Source organism: Mytilus edulis, chromosome 7, assembly GCF_963676685.1.
Source record: "Mytilus edulis chromosome 7, xbMytEdul2.2, whole genome shotgun sequence".
NCBI classification, from domain to species: domain Eukaryota; kingdom Metazoa; phylum Mollusca; class Bivalvia; order Mytilida; family Mytilidae; genus Mytilus; species Mytilus edulis.
Window position 1 is genome coordinate 84,370,874 of NC_092350.1, and position 22,231 is coordinate 84,393,104.

The following is a 22,231-nucleotide window of genomic DNA, read 5'->3' on the forward strand; positions in this document are numbered from 1 at the left end:
AAAAATTCAATAAACGACAACACGTTTAATGTCAGAAAACAAGCCTACCTGTATTGGACATTTAAAACTTAAATGGGACTATAAATAAATTTCATGTCTAAGATATTAAATGCATGAATGGGTTTTAATAGTGATAAGTTTCATGTACTTTGACAATTGATGTTTTCTTTTAATTTTGCCCCTTTCCATGATTTTTTTTTAATACATTTGTAATTTACATATATGTTATATAATACAATGTACATTTACTGATCAAGAAGAGCTTTCAGCTTTACAATGTTTATAATTCAAAGTTAAATATATATCATTCAAAAAAAAGTTACTCTGTTTGTATCATGTGTATTCTTTTATCAAATAAATAATCAACAAAAACGCTATGTTTGATTTTCATAAAATATTTCTGAACAAAGTCAGTACAGCCTCCACAGGCACAATCTATTTAAAATTAGTTCTCCACACTTGCTCCTCGTTGTTTATATGTCCCACGTGCGACATATAAACAATAAGAAGCAGTTACCGAGAACTAATTTTATTTAGAATGGCACAGGCAGTACAATGCAGTACTGAGTAGGCTAGCAAGTCACAGATACTGTGTATATGGAAATTGATGATCCCAATAGACTAACGAGGAGAGCACATTTTATGTACAGACAAGTTTTATCTTTTTTCTTTGTAATTATAATTGGACGTTTCACCATTTGCTGACGTACATTGTAGCCTAGGAAGGCGCCACAAAATTTTTTAAAATAGCCTTGCAAGACGTCATAATTATCATGATTATTTGGATGTTTGACGTACATGTACCCTAGGAAGGCATCACAGAAAAAAAGCCTTGCAAGACATCATAATTATTTGAGCTAGTCTGGTGCCGGACAATACACCTTTAATATCGCTATTTGTCCCCAATTACTGGACATCACACAGGTTTCTGTAAAATTTTGACGTCATAATACAATATATCTGATGCCACAATGGAATGATGGAAAAGTGGTTGTTGTATAGACGTCAATAGTTCAAGCGGGACAGATTCTCAGGTTAGCCGGGAATCGCAATAAGGTAGTATTGGAATAGCATTGGATGTTGATGTAGATAGAATATAAATGAAACAGAAAGGAAATCAAATATGATATACAGCAACAAACAACTACTGAATTACAGGCTACACTGTCTTGTATGGGACAGACACACACAGAACTTGCAAGTTTAGCAAAAATTATGGCGTAACTTGGGATATATCATGTAAACAACATGTATATAATATCATCATGTGTACAGATAAATTAATTTAATTATAACGGTTTGTAAACATTCCCATTTTGTTCAATATGAAATTATAATTGTAACAGATTGCCATGACTATGCTGTATACATTTCTTTGGTCAGGAAATTCAGACAGGATCATGTTTACTGAATATTGTCCCCCCTTTTTAACAAGTTGCTGACGCTACACTGTCGTTGTGTGTGTTTATAACAGTGTCATCGAATCATACGTATAACCCCTCTGTAAATCTGGTGTAAGAAGATTTTACCTACTTTTTGTCATGTTTTCTATGCAATAAATTAGTGAATAAAATTGTCCATATGGGAATCGACAGGTGATCCGGGTAATCACAGAAGCAGAGCTAGCATCGTTTTATTTACGATCAATAATGCTATGACGTCACAATGCAAGTTGTTGCGTAGGTGGCAAACTACAGTGCGATCGATATAATCAATTAAAAATACCTGAGATAGACATGAATGATCTTATATCGGGTACATGATAAAACATAAGTAAACATTTACCAAATCATATATAAATAAATACACACAGAAACTATCGTCGTCCTCTATATTGTTTTAACATTTATTGTTTATATTTATATGGGTCATTTTCAAAAAATGTCGAATTTTGAAATTAAAAAATTATTAAAAGTTACTTATTCAAACAACCCTCTACATAAGCAAATCAAAACACACAGTACTTTAAGAACAACATATTAAAAGATGCAATCTTAATGATGTCATACAAGAATATGTTAAAACATTTTTTGATCGGTGGTACATTATTTTGTCTATCCTGTTACCATTTTCAAAAGATATTTTGGGTTATTAAGAAAAGGTTAAGATAAAATGTTAAGCTTGTTTTACGTAGACAGTTAGATGGTTTTCAAGAGAATAAACTTCTATATATATTCATTCTGTGATATAATAGATTATTTGCCAATTTTCCAGGTTGTACTGAAAAATGCCTCTAAAAATTGGTTTTCAAAGGTTGTAAAAATTACCACCAGTAATGCAAGTCTAAGATAGCAATTTATATTGTTCGGCATTTATTCACCCTTTCAAATAAACCCAACATCAAGTAAATCCCTCATAAGTTAGTTTACTCTTCTCTATATTTCATTGGTAACAGGAACGTACGTTTCTGATATATTACTATATAAAAGTCTATCCTGTTACCTTTTTGTCTATCCTGTTACCGATATCAGTATTGCACCTGCGAATGCTTAATTGGGAAGATTAAGACGTTATAACCTTAAGATGTCTTCAAACAACGAAATATTTCACCTGTTTTGCACCTTAAGATAAAAAAATTAACGACGTTTTTGTCTTCAATTGTCTATCCTGTTACTGTAACCATAGCAACCATAGTAACAGGATAGACATAACAGGATAGACAAATTTCTTAGTTTTTGATTGCTGTTGTGAAATAACTACTCCCTTTGGTGAAGTGATTATGTTTTTCTATTGTGGATTTGGTTTCCAACACGTTATTGCACTTTTTACAAGTATACTGTTGGTGTATTTAATCAAAATTGTCGGCAACAGCATAACGTGACGGTACCCAAATTGCACCTATTTTGACAGTTTTTTCAACTAAGTTTTTTTATGATCAAGACAAAAATTTCCATTTTGTGTTTATTTTGTAGCCGTATCCTTCTTTATTATAAAGGTACACCAATTTGATTTTCAATCCATAAGGAATCATAGAAAAATTGGTCTGAACTTACCTCCAAACCATCCCAGATTCTGTAATGAGGAGTACCCAAATTGCATCCATGCTTAAATTCGCATCGTCAAAAGTCGAATAACAGAGCTTTTGTTTATTTTTTTCAAATATTTTGAACAATTGGATATTTGTCCATGCTTACTCTTCATTTTTTTAAGAAATGGATACTTGAAACGTATTGTATTTGTTAATTTTAAAAAGATGACGTTTTAGTCCAGCCCTGGCCTCAGTGACTCATTTTTTTTTTTTTGTTGTCACTGAGTCCAGCTCGCCCTCCATTACCTTCAATGGTGCAAGCTGCCGGGTAGATTACCCGGGGACGATTGGGACGATGCCAGAGCGCTCAAGTACGAAATATGTATAACAAATGGTAAAACTTGATAAAATAAACAAGTTACATACCTGAAATGCTTGTACACTATATGGAAAATCATCTTTACAGGAGGAAACCCCTTGCAGTCGAAGCTGTGGACATCTTGTTTACATCAGTAACGCTATCTTACGGAACGTGACGTTTCCACGCTATAACGTAGACGAAACGAATTTAATGTGTCGATAAAGAATTCCAACGTTTGAAGTCGTTAAATCGACGACTTTACACCTATTACTTTTCATACGCTGACTTAACAGGCACTGATGGTGCTGGTAAATTATGACACTTTAAAATATGATGTACAGATGAGGTTTATTGATTGTGTTTTTCCCGAAGTTGATTACAACAATATTCGACAAGCAGTTATGATGTTGTAAATTAAGTTTAATTTTCCAAGGGCATTGTTTTTTTTTTGTTTTTTTTTTTTTTATCAATTTCCATGATTAAATACAATTACGGTTACAATCAAACCAATTCAATCACACGCAAATTATTTCTAATCTCTGATAAAATTCCGACCATTGTTGAAATGAACCATTGTTTTTTTTCTGTAAATATCAAACAACAGTTAAAAACAAGAATATGTCAAACGTACACGGATGCTCCATCCGCACTATCATTTTCTATGTTCAGTGGACCGTGAAAATGAGATAAAATCTTTTATTTGGCATTACAATTACAAAGTTTATATCATAGGGAACAAGCTTCAAGTTGATTGGACTTCAACTTCATTAAAAACGACTTCGACCAAAAACTTTAACCAAAAACGGGGTAGACGGACGCACGGACGGAAGAACGAAAGGACTCATATACAAAAAAAAATATTGCCAATAAATAGGGCATGAACAAGAATTCGGAAACTCTCTATTTTAATTGTAATGGTCTGTGCTTGTCTACTTGTATTATACACTGAATTTGACAAAGGGATACGCTGTTTTGATATCATTTTCAAGGAAATGAAAGAGATTTCAAAGAAATCTGAGAACAACATTTTGTCTAGGTCTATGTCAATAGAAACAGTGAAGCAGTTCAAATGGACTTCAGTCGTTTCAGAACTTAAATTGAAGGCACCAACTCTTTATGGCGTTTTATCATCCATGCTCTCGCCCCAAAAAGTCCAATATAGGTAATGTTACTCTGTTCATTCTTGTATATTTTGTGTTAGTTACAAGCATTCACTTATACATAAGCAAGGTTAAAAAAGTGCAAATATTAGTGAAAAATTTAAAACAGAACTCTATACCAGTGCCAATGAAGAAACAGCCAGTTAATAACACTATAATATAGTAACATATATATTTTAATGCACATGTTTTCATATTCACTACTCATGTTTCAGAACTGAAAACTTAGCCCCAAACCCTAAACTCATAAATGAAATTGGTACTATGTACAGTGTTCTAATGTTCAAGAGAAACACGCAGTGTAAAACTTTCCAGACTTTGAACTCGATACAGTTATGGAAAGGAGGATGTAAATCAAGTGTAAGCTGAAGTTAGCGTTAAGTTTCACATATTTAAAGAAAAGCTATCTAAGAACTCTATATCTCTCTTATATATTATATGCACACGTATAAAAATTGCGGTTTTTATCCAACGCAATCATAGGTTTGAACGTAGTTTTCAATTCAGACTTGTTTATATATATTATACTACTAGTAGAAACTTTGATAAAACAATAGAAAACTTCATTTATAAAGATAAACATTCAAATATTTATTTTGAACTGTTCGTTGCGGACATGACAAGTGTACATAACGATTGATACCTTGCGTATACAAACACTTACAGGTTTTAACTCAGTTTAACAGAATGGGATGGTGTCTTGGACCCACTGCCACAAGAAGGGCAATTGATGTCATATGCAAAGATTTTGATAAAGAAATCAACGAGGCAAAAAGTTTAATTGAGGTATGATCAGAATTAAATAATCGTCCAGCTATGTATCAGGACGATCACATTTTGCAGAGGTTGAAGAAAATAAAACTTAAAACATTTAAGGTGATAGATGGTTTTTTGTCAGCTTGTTACTTTCTTGGTGCTGGCTGGTCTCTGTCGCGTAGTTTAAGATTTTGGTATGCTACTAGCTAATAAATAAGCCGGACTTTGTAGATAAGAACGGCACGTTTAGTTAAAACTGGAAGTTGTTGATTTATAGTTTTGCGCTTCAATGTAGTATAGTTTTACTATAGAAAATTATTTACATAAATATATTAACTAATTAACATAAACCAAGCGGATAACACGCGGATTTGACGTTACAATGGACATAACAACAAAATAGATAAGTTGATTATGAAGATATTACTTTATCTTCATCTTTAATGTTTCCGTAGGAACAGGGTGAAAGTTTGAATGACGAAGATGAAGAAGAGTGTAATGAAAATAGTGAACCGTCTAGCAGGAATGTTTTGTCAACTAATGAACATAATGAGTTAACACAAACAAATGTACGAAGGAGATTATTTGACGTCTCAAATAAAGAAGAACAAAACCAGCACATACATGGTAATATTTGGTGATAAATATCTTCAACTTTGAAATGTATATGTTACCTAAAATCCAAGTATATTGCAAATATTTTATTTTAAAATAATTTTATTTTGAAGCAAAGTAAATCATAAAAAAAAATGGTGATACTTTATCCTTTGAATAACGACCATCTTGACGCACATGTACGTCTTTTGGAAAGTAATTATATAGTGTTAATGGCAAAGACGGCCGTTTGCATACAACTGCTAAAGTAAAACAATCCAATAAAAATATACTTTAAAATTATCTCATAGGCACTCACACCTCATCTTCTATATCCATTCCTTACTTTTATGTTATATTCAAGTATATAGGTATTTCTTTTCGGAGACGAATTTTTTGGTTAATGATTTGAAAGTAAAGACAGGCATTTACTGTAAGTTCGTTGATCTAAAGTCGGTAACATCGGCGCCATTTGGTCTCAAAACAGCAGATTGGTCTCATTCGCCGTTAAATTACATTTTTCATATTTTCGACTTTTCAGACGATTATAAAAACAGAAAACGGATTATACATTTACATCGTTTCTATTATACTCCTATATTCAGAAAAACATCCTGGCTACACATTCTGTTGGGACAATATTGGTAGGCACTTGACAGTCAGACAACAAACCACAGATCACCAAAATAAGTACCATATGTGGGCTCTAGCATACGCTGCTGTTAATAGGGTTCAAACTACAGATCTTCCTATCGATGACTTTATTCCGGCATCGACAATACCACTGAAGAGCTACTTACCATCTGATGAAGATACCATAGATTTGAAAAACCGACTGATATTTGAGGTGGAATCTATTGCTGCAGAATATCTCCAAGCGTTTAAGCCCCATAGTCCTAAACCTTTTGCCCATCAACACACAGCAGTTTTGGAAAAAAAGTCACATTTAGTAAGATTTAAGTAGATAAAAAAAGACACTCAGCTTTGAAAAAAATCCACTTGTTTTCGTATTCTTTATCTTTATCTAAATTATCCTGGGTTAGTATAATATTCCCAGAATTAACAGAATAAAAATACATTTCTATTATAAAAATTCTGGTAATGATGTTTTCTTTTTCATTAAACACCCTTTCAAGTTATTTCTTATAAGTTCAATGACTATTCTGTAAATACAAATACAAATCAAAGTCGTATCTTTGTAGATAAACTTGGGAATAATTCAAGAAAACCCATCTTCCACTGCTGGTACAATCGCAATATTAGGGAAATTGCACAAGTATGTCCCTATAACTAACGAGAAATTGAACGCATGTGTAGTGTACGGCGATGGGCTTACTTGTGAAAGACACAATGATGCTCACAATGCCCGGGCTGGAGGAAGAACTGCAGAAGACAGACTCGAAGGGTTGGAACCTTGTCCACAGGAATTTCACAAACGCATGCTTATTCTTCAGGTTACGTTCTTATAATTTTAAAGGTGCAAAATCATTTCCCGGTGTCCTTCAGTATTCGTTAAAGAAAAAAGGAACAGGCTTTAAATGCATGTATTATTGGCTAAGTTTTACTGTAAATGATGTTAGCGTGATCTTTTTTTTAAGAAAATCCTTTGTGTTGTTAAAATCTTCATAAATATACCGATATTGAAGTAATGACTTTAAATTTTTTTCTATTATCGTTTCTAATGAGAGAAGATTTGAAAATAAAGATATAGTAGTAGTCACTAATAATGAATAGCGATATAGTAAGTTCATACTTAAAATATTTAAAGAAAAATGAAATAGATAAGAAACAATTGAATATTTCAGGACACGTGGAACGAATTTTTCGATGGGAACAGCTGTACCGAGAAAGGCACGCTATACAATATAAAAAATGCGTTCAACCACAGATCTGTTGGGAAAGACGTTTCCAAGTGCTTTAATCATGCAGTAGATTTACTGAATCATGTCACGGACAGCTTTACCCTTTTACTTCTCATGCAGCTGATGCAAATAAATGGCATAGAAGAAATTCCATCAAATTTTCCTAACACATCGTCTGCACAGAAAGTTTACTTACACCAAAAAGCAACCCAGCTTATTGAAACAATATGGCATAATTGTGGAACGGAATGCATAGATCCGGCAGAAATTCCAAGGGACGATAACTCTCAGATATGTAACTGCAAAGATGGCAAGTGCACTTAAATGACTGTTGACATGTTTTGTAATCACATACTTTGAGCTATTTCAACGCTTGGATATTCTTTTGTCAAAAAATTAGCAGATCTATAATGCCTGTTATATTGGACAACAATTGGTTCATTGTATCAATTTCTACAATCTGAAATCAACTTTGATAATATCTAAACATTTTATGATTGTATAACTTTTTATAAATAGCATGATTAAGTAATTGCATGAACAAACGGCACCATATTTTATTACCAATGCGCGTTATTTATAATACCAGTATATATATATATATGTAGTCTATATAAAGCTGAAAAATTGTGCACATGTTATTTTATTACAATGCTTCGACATTGCAATTGCTTATAAATTCAGGGGGTGCATATTTTTTGTTTGGCCTAGGGGTAATAAGCAATTATAGTCCAATCGATATTTTTGTATATTTCTAGAACTTGAGGATACTATAGTCCAATGTACAAATTCTTTCTGCACAACACGATATTTTCACCAAAGCTGTGTTGCGCCTGATACCAATACTCCTTTAGACTCACCTTGGTTTTGTTCTGATTTGTGTCAAGCAGAGGCTGGCATGTACAGGTTTTGTACATGCAAGAAAGACAGAGGACTAGATATTGACATGATTGGTTGTGATAACCATTCATGTTCAAATGGCACATGGTTTCATATAGATTGTGTCAAAATTGACAAAATTCCAGGTACAATTTGCTAAACTTTATATTTTATGTTGTATTTATTTTTATGAATTATAATTTTCTAGTAAGACTTGAGTTTATTGATGAAAGTACGTGTATGAATAATATTAATTATGCTCATAATATCGAATGGTTTCAATCAGGTCAATCGTAAGAGTTATTAGAATAGTAAGCATGTGCTTTGATTAAATAGCGTGTACTGGTCTTCTGGAAAACTGAACCATATCTTGTGCAAATTTTTTAAAGAGTAAAGCTGGAGGTGATACACGAAACTAATTTTATTTTCCTAAAGCAGGAATGAATAACAATAATTAAGGAATTTATTTCCCGTCAAAGATCACATCTACAGGTATTTATTGTGAAGCACCTTTTTAATATTATCCCCTACCCCGGACATTTCAGTTTAGGGCTAAATGAAAACGTTCCCAAGTGACAATGAACAAATTCCGTATTTTCGTTTAAATAGATGGTAAATGGTATTGTTCCAAAAAATGTGAGAAAAGCAATAAGGAAGCCGAAGATCAAAAACTTAACTACAGCACAGGATTGCTTTGGCGAGGTCTGAATGACAGAATCAGACGTACAGCTGTACGGAACGGAGATGGTCCTGCCACCATCCGAAATATTTTATTTTGGCCCATAGGTTAATAGCAGGTATGTGTATTGTTATTTGTAAAATGCATATAATTGCATTCAATTTAAAATTTTAATACACTTAGATCTAAAAGTGAAAAACAAGATAAGACCTATCATTCGCTGCTAAAAAAAAAAAGACTTAGCACGGCCGGAATTTCCGTTGAAACATAAACAAAAGCTGTATAAAAAAAGACAGAAAATGGAAATCGTCAATATTTAAGTTGTTCGCCATTTTGTCTTTATTAGTTACAATTACTGCTAGGCTAGCTATATATATATAAAATGATTTTGAACAAACATGTTCATAAATAGGTTATCGCAAGGAATGGCCCGCAGAGGCGCCTATCTGCCGTTCAACCCTAAATTAAAAATCGGAATTTATCGTCTAAATTCGGGTTGAAAAATGTTTAAAAGATAAACGTTTGATGATTAAATGATGAAGATATTTCTTATTGCAAATGTCCAGTACTGAATGTTTACGAAGAAATGGACAAAAACCATGAGATTATATTAGATAATAGACTGGTGTTTAATCCTAGAAGATTATGACCAACCATGATAACTTTCCTTTACAGGTGTAAATGGTTTTTTACCGACAAAATTAAGGCAAGATATGATTTGGAACAGAACCGTCAATTACACCGGAGGAAGAGGGTCAAATCTGGAAATGGACCTTGTAAATGAGTTCCTAAACAAAGACTTTATAAATTCTTTACATATGACGGGAAAAATGACGGACGAAACGATTGACAGACATGGGAAAATTGTAGGCGGACTGAAGACTGAAATAAACAGTATATATGACACCATGACAGGCCAAAGAACATGGCATGCAGTTGGGGGATGTAACAGAAGACGGACGGACGTTATCAAACTTATTTCTCATTTGCAAAAGGAAGATTTATTCAATTATCATGGGGGGAGGACTTATAAATCATTTAAAAAATTTACTCTGAAATCATGTAATTCTATTGGATCAATGTTAACAAAAATTGAAAGATTGTCAAAAAAATTAGATAGAAGGAAACGTATTTTGTAGATTAAATTAATTTGATCATGTTATATTGTATTGTTATTTTTTTTTATTGTTACAAAAAAAAAAAAAAAAAAAACCAATCTGATTGAATTATATATATCAGTGCATCGAATGTTTATCATGATGATATAAAGAAATTTGCAAAAACACAAAAACAACCAAAAAAATCGTGGATAAATTAAAACATGTATGTGGAAACTTTAAAATAATTTAGTTTCTGTCTCTTGGAAAAAAACACAATCAATAAACCTCATCTGTACATCATATTTTAAAGTGTCATAATTTACCAGCAGCATTCAGTGCCTGTTAAGTCAGCGTATGAAAAGTAATAGGTGTAAAGTCGTCGATTTAACGACTTCAAACGTTGGAATTCTTTATCGACACATTAAATTCGTTTCGTCTACGTTATAGCGTGGAAACGTCACGTTCCGTAAGATAGCGTTACTGATGTAAACAAGATGTCCACAGCTTCGACTGCAAGGGGTTTCCTCCTGTAAAGATGATTTTCCATATAGTGTACAAGCATTTCAGGTATGTAACTTGTTTATTTTATCAAGTTTTACCATTTGTTATACATATTTCGTACTTGAGCGCTCTGGCATCGTCCCAATCGTCCCCGGGTAATCTACCCGGGAGCTTGCACCATTGAAGGTAATGGAGGGCGAGCTGGACTCAGTGACAACAAAAAAAAAAAAAAAAAAAAAAATGAGTCACTGAGGCCAGGGCTGGACTAGGCGACGTTTCAGTACATTTTGCTTTTTCAGTAAACACTTCATCTGTTGATAAATATTGTGAACGTTTTGTGTATATCTAAATATTTTTACCTATGTTGAAAGACGTGCATAGTATCAAATCATAAAAATACCATTTTTTTAGTCTCTAGGAAATCTTGTTAGATTTTCGCTGCTATTTTTGATAAATAGGTGCAATTTGGGTACTCGGTGCAATTTGGGTACCGTTACGTTAGACATGAAAAAAAGTACGCTAAATTTTTTTTCACTAAATGTCTTGAAATTTCTTTTCTCTACACTGTCGTTCAAGAAACGAGGCGTTTTAAATGTAAAGATTACTTTGCACTTTTGAGATCAACACTGACTGATTCAATATTCATAGGGAGAATAATTTAACGGCTGATTTAAGTAGCGGTAACAGGAAAGACATGAACCTCCTGTACGCAGATTCAATTTAGTTTGTAGATAATATGTTACATACAATGATATAGAAGCTACGATTTTTCGTTAGAGTAATATTTAACGTTCTTAAAAAGTCCCTTTTGCAGATATCAAGGCGATCAGAAAATCGCAAAAAAATCATTTGAAATGTGTTTTTCTGACACTGTACGCAGACAAATACCCCCAAAATGGGTCTTAAATGCAGTTTAATCTTATCAAAATAGATGTAAGGTGTGTTTATTATTAAAGTTCTGAATCACAAATCCGACAAGCTTTCATTTAAACCATTACAACTGAAATTTCCATTAGAAATAATAAAGTTAGCATGGGTGTACTGAAAATTCGACATTTTTTGAAAACGACCCATATCTTAAAAAATCCTCCAGTTTGAACGGAAATAGAACATGTAGAATAATGAAAAAAGATAGTTGTTTACTGAAGTGAATATTACGATGAGCATGTGATTATTTTCATTAGTATATGTATGATCGTATGCATACCTTTCTACGTGAACTCTTTTATAAATATAAAATAGATGACGATCCGAGGAACACTTTTTCCTTCATTGCCAAATTAACAGTAAATATAACTTTTTTGTTATCCGATTGATTTGTTTAATATTTGTAAACCTGAAAGATATTAAACTATATTTTATAAAAAATTAAAAAAAAAGAGGGAAAATAATTATTTTTGATCAAAAAAAGTTGACCGGACGGTATTCACACTCGCCAATATACGCTATATATATATTCAACTGGTCGACGACAAGTGTTAATATCTCTTTTGTTTTACAATATTTGTCCAAGAAACTCAGGAATCTGTGAGATTTATAAATATATTATACGAAAATATAAACTTGATTGCAAAAAAACGTGTTTTTCTCCAAAAAAAAGTTGACCCTCGCCGATATACGCTATATATATATTGAAATGGTCGACGACAAGTGTTAATATCTCTTTTGTTTTACAATATTTGTCCAAGAAACTCAGGAATCTGTGAGATTTATAAATATATTATACGAAAATATAAACTTGATTGCAAAAAAACGTGTTTTTCTCCAAAAAAAAGTTGACCCTCGCCGATATACGCTATATATATATTGAAATGGTCGACGACAAGTGTTAATATCTCTTTTTTCAATATTTCTCCATGAAACTCAGGAAACTGTGAGATTGAATAATATATTACACGAAAATATAAACTTTAAAGTAAAAAAGAAAAAAAATCTGCAAAAAAAGTTGACCGGACGGTATTCACCCTCACCAGAGACATATAATATAATATAATATAATATTGTATTATATGTCTCTGCCCTCACCGATATACGCTATTATATATATTCAACTGGTCGACGACAAGTGTTGATATCTCTTTTGTTTTACAATATTTTATTATGAAATTCAGGAATCTGTGAGAATAATAAATATTGGATACGACAATATACACTACACGAAATCCCGGATTTATAGAGGTATGCAAATGTTATGTAAATGTATTCAGAGACCGACATTTACATATATTTACAAACCACTGCATTTAGTTTATCTTGTCCTTACATGTTGTAAATATTAATATTTCTTGTGCTATACCCTCCTATGGGCGGTTATGAGAGACCGCGGTTTATAAAATATCTTAACACCTAATCAAACCATTTTGCAGTTAAGAATTTATATATATTTATGACCGTCGCAAAACTTTTGCAAACTTATGTATTTGTATACCTCTGCAAATGGAAATCTTTGTCATGTATTTTTCTATGATGTAAATTTATCCGCAAATGTGTTTCTTTGTCTAGGTAGCAAAGCATCATCATTCAAATGATTTTATATGGGTTATAAAGTGTAAGGTGCATCTACATTTTCCTGGTATGTAAACCAATTCAAAACCAGAACTTTATAGAGGGGTGTAAAGCATCATTTCCTTTAATCTACAGAGACCTGTCAAATGTATTGTAAAGGAATAATTTTGTTAGTCTTTATTGTCGGTTGAAATGTATGTCAAATCAGAACATATCAAAAGCCTTTGAACATATTCCGAAATGTATGGTAAATACATAGATTTGCAGACAATTTGTTTAACTGAGAAATGTGGTCAAATGATAATATCAATGACATGTGTAAATATATTGGGCATATGTAACTTTAAATACATATGCAAAGAAATGATAAAGAAAGATATTTCAGACAGCTAGAAATGTATGTGTAAATATATTGGGCATATGTAACTTTGAATACATATGCAAAGAAATGATAAAGAAAGATATTTCAGACAGCTAGAAATGTATGTGTAAATATATTGGGCATATGTAACTTTGAATACATATGCAAAGAAATGATAAAGAAAGATATTTCAGACAGCTAGAAATGTATGGTAAATAGATATATTTGCTTTTAATTTGCTACTATATTTGAAAGGTGCAGATTATATTTACAAATATTTCCATAGCATTAGTGGTCAAGCTATGATATGACAAAAGAGGGACGAAAGATACCAAAGGGACAGTCAAACTCATAAATCTAAAACAAACTGACAACGCCATGGCTAAAAATAAAAAAGACAAACAGAAAAACAATAGTACACACGACACAACATAGAAAACTAAAGAATAAACAACACGAACCCCACCAAAAACTAGGGGTGATCTCAGGTGCTCCGGAAGGGTAAGCAGATCCTGCTCCACATGTGGCACCCGTCGTGTTGCTTAAGTGATTACAAATCCGGTAAATAGTCTAATTCGGTAGGTCATATTCATGAAAGGGAAGGGGATTGTAGTTACGACGTAAGGAACATATCCGATATCATTTGTGAAACGGTTATTCCATAAATATCGCTGCTTTGGGATTGGTTTTGGCATATTGGTAATATCATTTATTATACATGTATTTTAATAATTTCTCGAGCTCTGTTTGGTGTACTGCGTAAATTACTTTATCCATCAAAATCTTGTTTCTCGGTAAGTTATGATGGTTCATTTGCATAAAACGATCGTTTCCTTCGAGTATCGCTTTGAAACTTCTGGAATTGCACGAGTCATAATTCACTCTGTTTATAAAACATATAATTTTTTTTAAAGAGACATATACTACAATATGTATTATATATGTTACTGCAGAGACATATATACTATATATATATAAGTACGTCTGAAATTGCGAAAGCAAATTTACAGATCTAACATTGTTGGGTTGATGTTTAAGACGAGTTGTAGTATATATATATATATATATATATATTATGTCTCTGGTTACTGCATGATAGTTATAATACATATATACAAATTAAGCCTGAACAATATTAGATATGCGGCCTCATTTTAAATTCAAATCGGTACCATTCGGAAGGTTATCGATCGATTTATCAAGTTTTTATAAAAAGTCCAAGTTTCTCAAATAGAAATATTCCTTCATCGGTAGAATAGTTGTCACATAATATTTGACACAAAACATATCTTGAGAGAATGTTTTTTTAAGAATCGGCTAGTTTGCACACATACTTAAACGTTAAATCTATTGACGAATATTTCAGTTTTGTAATATTTGTTTTCCTTATCCGTTAAGTCCAGTCACGAGATGTTGAACTCCGTGTGCTTTATGAAGCTCTCTCTGCAAAAACTTTCTTGTGTGTGAGAATGAAAGTTAAACACTACAAACAAAGAACCATGGAGTCACGTGTCATAATTGACACACAATTTACCAATGAAATCAAACAAAATTGATAGATAATATCCCTCCATCGACGAGATGTCGCCCTTCCTCCGATCAACGGGGTTTATCAGCAGTTAAATGTGACAATTATCACCTTTCACAGAAAGATCTGGTCCGAAAAGATCAATAGAAGACCACCGCTAGTATCAATATCCATCAATATAAGGCACAAACAATTATCATTTCTTTATGATTAATAACATCATACATTGTCTTAAAACAATGCTCCCGTTGTCATTTGATTGTGTTGTTTTTAAATACGCAAAACTGAAATAAGTTATCGAACTATCAGTCATTCGATATCTCATTTATCGCCTATTCCATCCTAAAATTTTACAGCTTCCATATGTACTTTGACAGGAATCGTTTTTTTTCTGTCATGATCAAATAAGTTTTAATTTTTTTAATTTTTTATTTTTTCTGCAATAATTACATTTAACATACTTTGCACACTTTTTAATTGAAATAACATTGAAACAAGAATCGATGTCACAAAGTCATTTTGTTTTAACATAATTCAAGAAGATTTGTAAACGACAAATACATATTACAATTACTCTTCAATCTTTTGAATCTCTCTCTGGCAAATTTCAAACAAAAGAAAAGTATATAAAACATCTTTTAGGCTTGGATCAGCATCTCAAAAACCTACAGGTCTACACAACATAAACTATACACACAACACAAAAAACAAATGACAGTCACAATACAAGTACATGTAACTTACTCAAACAGAAGGTACAAAAATCTATCTTACAAAAACAGTGGAGTCGGAAACATATATTATTGTACTTGCTTTCCATACAGGCGGGAAAAAAAGGAAAGAGGGGCAAAATACATAAACTATCGTTATAGTTAAATCGCATTGATAAATGTTTAAAACTCTAAATAAGTTGATATATTAAAGAATATTTTCCAATAAAAAGATAAAACAAAAAAAGTGACAAGCCTCTGTGTCTATGAATATATCAAGGCACATTTCTGATTTTACAATCTTTAACTTGTATCATGCATGCTTTGGTACCTGGCGGATAAAAGTATTCGTCCCATTGGCTATCATACAACATCTTTTTTTACATACAAATCCTCCGTTCACGATGTTGTAATACCTATGCAGGTTGAACTTCAATTTAGAGGTTTATATATTGAAGTTTTAGTTCTTTGGGTACCAAACGTGACCTTTAGAATTTAATTACTATAATTTTTAATTAGTTAATTATGCAAGTTGCAAATCTGGCAGAATCTATCATAAATTAAAAGTCATTGTATGGAATGCTACCAAAATATAGTGTGTTCAAATGTAAAAAGAAATGTTAAAGTGAACTGCTTTTACGGAAGCGTATTAGCGCCACACATTTTTTTTTTTAATTTTTTCTTCCTATGTTTGCGTTAAACGCAAACCTTTGCGTTACAACGCAAACCTTTTGCGTTATATAACGCAAACCTTATAACGCAAACGTTTGCGTTAAAACGCAAACCTTTTGCGTTATAACGCAAACCTTTGCGTTAAAACGTAAACCTTTGCGTTATAACGCAAACATTTGTTTCATCTTATTTCTTATTTAAGATTCAAAGGAAACAGTAATTATTAATATAGGAGGCTGTATATAATAAAATTTATCACCTTTGTAGTAATTGCAAAGTAAACTGCTGGAATAATTAGATCATATCAATGACTAATAATGAGCAGAATAATATAAGAAGATGTGGTATGAGTGCCAATGAGAAAACTCTTCATCTAAGTCACTATTCGTAAAAGTAAACCATCATAGGCCAAATTACGGTCTTCAACACGGAGCATTGGCTCACAATAAACAACAAACTATAAAGGTCCCCAAAAACGATATCCAAGTTACTACTAGTATATATATTACAAAGAAAATTGAGTAAATTGAGGTTATACCTAAGAAAAAAATCAACCCTGCTAATATAGCTATAACCGAATATAAATATACTTCCAAGGTAAGCTCCGTTTGAGAACTGTGTAAAGTAGGTTACATTCAAACAAGCTACCCTTTGGCAATAAATGTATAGAATGAAGATGTTTTATTAATAAAATTATGTTCTCTCTATTCAAATTGCTACCCAATCATCTTAAAAATACTTCATTATATTGAAATGAAAATTCAATGACTTTCTATCAAAGAATCTTGATCATATTCTGAGATTTAAAAAAAAAAATTTCCTTATTAATAATTCATTTTAAAGCAGAAAGATCATTTTGTCTATTTGACTTGGAGGTTTCACAATTGTATGACATTATTTTTGATCTTTCAATTTTAATATGACTATATACTAAACTATATCTATTTTCTTGTTAAATTATATACTTTTCTGATGCACAAATCAGTCTTAATTTATGTATAATTGTACTTCAATTATTCCATTATTCCTATGCATATTTATTATAATGATTTGGCCTTGTTTGTGTGTTTCTTTTTTATCTACTAGTAAATCACATCCGAAATGAATGACAGACGGACATATATACAAAACTTAATGAATAATTGAAACAAAGATATTTGCGTTATAACGCAAAGGTTTGTGTTATAGCGCAAAGGTTTGCGTTATATCGCAAAGGTTTGCGTTATATCGCAAAGGTTTGCGTTATAACGCAAAGGTTTGCGTTATATCACAAAGGTTTGCGTTATAACGCAAACATAGGAAGAAAAATTAAAAAAAAAATGTGTGTCGCTAATACGCTTCCGTAGCTTTTGGCAAGAGACACACACTCATTTCACGATTGTATCTATACTTATAATCAATGCACATAAGTTATGGACTAGTACTGCACCCGTGTTAACTAGCATTGGGGGTCGCATGTCATTGTCCAGATACATTTGTACTAGCAATAGTGTTTTTTTATTGTATTTTTTTGTGTGTGTGTTTTTTGTTTTTTGTTTTTTCTTTGAGGGGGGCTGTAAAACTATTTAAGTTTGGTGAACCTATGGTCTAGTTTGTTAGGACAACAGTTGTGCGCTCGAAAAAAAAATGCAGTTGCTATTTTCATCAACTAAGATAAATATTGGGATGCCCCTGACCACTATTACAATTTTTCAGTAAAAGAAAGAATGTTGACACACATCATATGCTATGAAAATTCAAAGACGATTCAAGTAGATCAAATAAAAATTTACCGAGCGTTCCGAGAAGGATAAAGAGTATTCTAAGGGTTGCAAGCGCAACATGAGTTTAAGGGCTGTCAATCCTTCTAAGATTGCTACTAGATACAGTCTTAGCAGATAAGAATAATCTTAGCACTAAGATTGTGCCAAAACTGATTTATGACAGACTGAATGCTTCGTTTTTATCAACCAAGTTTCATTAACCATTTACACAAAAAAAAAATAAGTTTGAATGTTAACAACACAAAGACAAAAGTACAGCAATAAAAAATGCTACCCAAGACGGCAGAGTAGAGAGGAGACATGCAACAACGCCAGCAGATGAATACCATGAACGGAAAAGTAAAAAATAACCTAAGCCTAGAACTTAATTGTTGTTAAATGAAAGTCATAAAATGAACTATCCAAATATAAATCTTGTTTATTGTAAATAATGATAATCAAACTTAATATGAACGTAACTTTTATTGTAAATCGTGTCTTTTTTGTCATGTAATTTAAATTAATGAGAGAAAATAATATATTCCAAATCTATTTGTTCCTATGAATTACGGCTTCTTTCTTTTAAGAGTCATAGGATAAAAGAGGGCCTAGAAAAGGAGGGAGGTGGGTATTAATTCTTAATATTATTTACGCTATGCATGTTTTCTTTATTCTATACAAATTTTGCACGTTATTCTCTATTCTTTATATTCTAGAAGTCCACTATTCTTTATTCTTAAATTGTTAGCCTATCTTTTTCTTTTCTATTTATTTTTTTCATTTTCAATGCAGTTTCGTGTTCCCCTGCAAGTGGTCAATTTTTCTTTGTATTCCACAGCTGTGTACTAATATCAAGATAACACGATACTGAATGGCATATCTCCCGATTTCTAATTTTTTTTACACACACTTTTACTTTGAATCGAGTTACATCGGAATGAAACAGATATTTTGTCTAGTGTTGTAGACTATATGTTTATAAAGCAATCTATGGAATTGCAAAAATAAGCTCCACATTGGTCAATTATATACTTATAATATAGAATAGAATAGGATAGAATAGAATAGAATATTTTTATTAACCAAATAAGGGCCCCAGGAGGGCATATAGCATACAGACAATATTATTATAAACAATAACATATGCAATACACAGACAATACAAGATATATAACAAGTGTTAACAAATTAATAAAATAAAAGTAGCAATGTATTATTATTCAATGAATACTTTGTTGACATCAGTGACTCAAGTGCACCCGGTAAGTGCATTTTCACTTTGAATAGACCAACAAGAGGCATTAGTAGTTTGTGGGGAGAAAATATAAAAAAAAATTAAAAAAAAAAACAATTTAAGCACTCGCACATTTGACCATGAGGTATACTGCAAATAACAAGTATTATTGTATAGCAATATAATATTTCCCACAGAACGTAACCAAAAGTAAGCGTGCAATAAATTCTAATATTGCACTAGTTCAATAAATTTTCAAAATTCATGACGTCATCAACGTTTAAATCTTAGTTTAAGCCAATTTTTACTGTCAAATATTATATTGCTATACAATAAAAGGGTTATTGCATGAATATTGGGGAATATTGTCCCTCGTAGAACATATATTGCACTCTCAAGCTCGTGCAATATAAAATTCTACTCGGGACAATATTCCCCAATATTCATGCAATAACTCTCTATTATTTAATAAAGAATATTTAGTATGACTTATCTGCAGAAAGCACGAAGAGTCGGTGCTTAAAGGGAAGTCCCTATTTGTACTTAATGCAGATGAGTCAAACTCCTAAATTATTTAATTTTTTTTTTAAAAACATATATTTAGGATTATAGATTCTGGGTCCAGCCAGCAAGGATCATCAAGGAACGGTGCCAGAGAATTTTAAATTCTTCTTATGATCTGTGCAGGCTTAACAGGGTATCCAAATTCATATTAAAGAGTTATATTAAAATTAGTTATTGTAGATTATGTTGTCCTTCAATTCTTAGTATCTTCTATATATTTATAAAATGCAAATAGTACATTGGGATCCTCATTATTCATTATCCAAATTAATTTGTTATTAATATTTAAATTTTGAAAGTTTGGACATGATTTTAATATATTTTGCATCAATTCCTCTCTTTTTAATAAATGCGTGTCACATTTAAATAAAAAATGAACTTCACCCTCAACCTCACCTGAGGTGCACCTGAGACAAATTCGGTTTTGTCGAAGAGTACCCTGGTATCTACCAGATTCAATTTGCAACTTGTGAGTAGATATTCTTAATCTAGTTATACATTTCCTTTGCTCAAAATGTCGCATTATTGACAAATAATTTTCAAAACCGACGTTGCACTTAAATGTTACATAAGTTCGTAGTTTACCATCTTTATGTATATCTAGCTGTTTTTTTCACAATGCAGTATAGTATCCCTTAACAATCTGACCACAGTGTAGTTTAAATGTTGAATATTTTTTCGGAAGATGCTTTTCTATGCCTGACATTTTTTCCCTTAAAATAGTACTTGATCCATACCAAGAGGTTTTTTTTATATTTTTCAATAGATGGCTTTGTTCTTTTATACGGAGAAAGACTAAAAACTAACGTAATATCCAGGATTGTATACTGAATCCATGCATCTAAGATGCATGCTTTTTGTATTAATTGTTATTAGCTTTCAACTAATTGTCAGTAACTGCGAATAGTCTAAGATCTGTACTTGAAGTCTTTTGGTTGTTCGGATGTATAAGTACCCTTCCATGTCCACTCTGTTTTTCTGAGATGTATTCAATTTGTATTCATCTGGTGAGATAAGTGAACACAACAGGGATCCAGTTTATGCCCAAGGTTAAGGGAGGATTGGCTCCTTTAAACGAGTTTTAACCTCGCCACATTGTGTATGTTCCTGTCCTGAGTCAAGTAGCCTGTAATTCAGTTTGTTGTTATGTAACATATTTGTTTTTCGTTCATTATTTCGGACATGAATTAGTTCGTAAGTTTTCTCGTTTGAATTGTTTTACATAAATATTATGTCATTTCGGGGCCTTTTTTAGCTGACTTTTTGCGATACGGGCTTTGCTCATTGATGAAGGCAGTTCAGTGACCTATTGATGTAAATTTCATTGTCATTTGGTCTCTTGTGGAGAGTTGGCGATCAAACCACATCCCCTTATTCATATATATATATAGAAACACATATGTCATCGTCCTTGGTTTTTTTTTATATACATTGCTTCAAAGTTGACCGATACGCTTAGAATTTGGCAGAAAACGTGTGACGTTATACAAATATAGCCTTTGTATGAGGTCGATACAAGGATATATTGACCTGAAAGAAGTAATAACTATATTGACTGAGGACGAAGTCCGAGGTCGATATACTTCTTTGGGTCAATATATACTGTATTGACCTCATACAAAGGCTGTATTTATTATATTATTAATTTCCGACCATGTTTGTATCAAAATCGTCATTTAGGTTTGTTGGATCTTTATAGATATTACATTGTCTCCTTGACAATAACAACATATTAGTTGTTATTTCATTTACTTTTTTTTGACATCTTATGTATTTGAAGATTTTTTTTCGTCAAATAATCGATCACAGATATCATTTGTTTCAAAAGGTTAAACAATATCCTGAAATTCATTACATGACGTCACAAAGTATATCGGTTTTTAGATATTCTAAAAATAACCGTGCAATATGCTTTTTGCCGGTCAATATGCTTTTGCTATCCGCCGTTTTCTCTCTACCTTGGAAAATATAGTTTAACATGCGAATCAAATTTGATAAAATATACGAATTAATAATATTACGGAATAACGTAATTTGGTAAACATTGATATTGAG

The 22,231-nt window shown here is 31.9% G+C and overlaps 2 protein-coding genes across 4 annotated transcripts in view; one reads left to right on the forward strand and one right to left on the reverse strand.

Annotated features, from left to right (window-relative positions):
* LOC139482692 (RUN domain-containing protein 1-like) overlaps nucleotides 1–22,231 on the reverse strand; it is a 726,769-nt gene that overhangs the window by 284,876 nt on the left and 419,662 nt on the right. The gene's annotated exons all lie outside the window — the stretch shown is intronic.
* On the forward strand, nucleotides 6,375–10,398 carry LOC139482536 (uncharacterized; the record flags this gene model as incomplete). The annotated part of the gene is made up of 5 exons (XM_071266449.1): nucleotides 6,375–6,788; nucleotides 7,042–7,293; nucleotides 7,645–8,011; nucleotides 8,460–8,726; nucleotides 9,935–10,398. Coding segments are annotated over 5 exons (1,764 nt in total), but the record flags the coding sequence as incomplete, so codon positions are not given.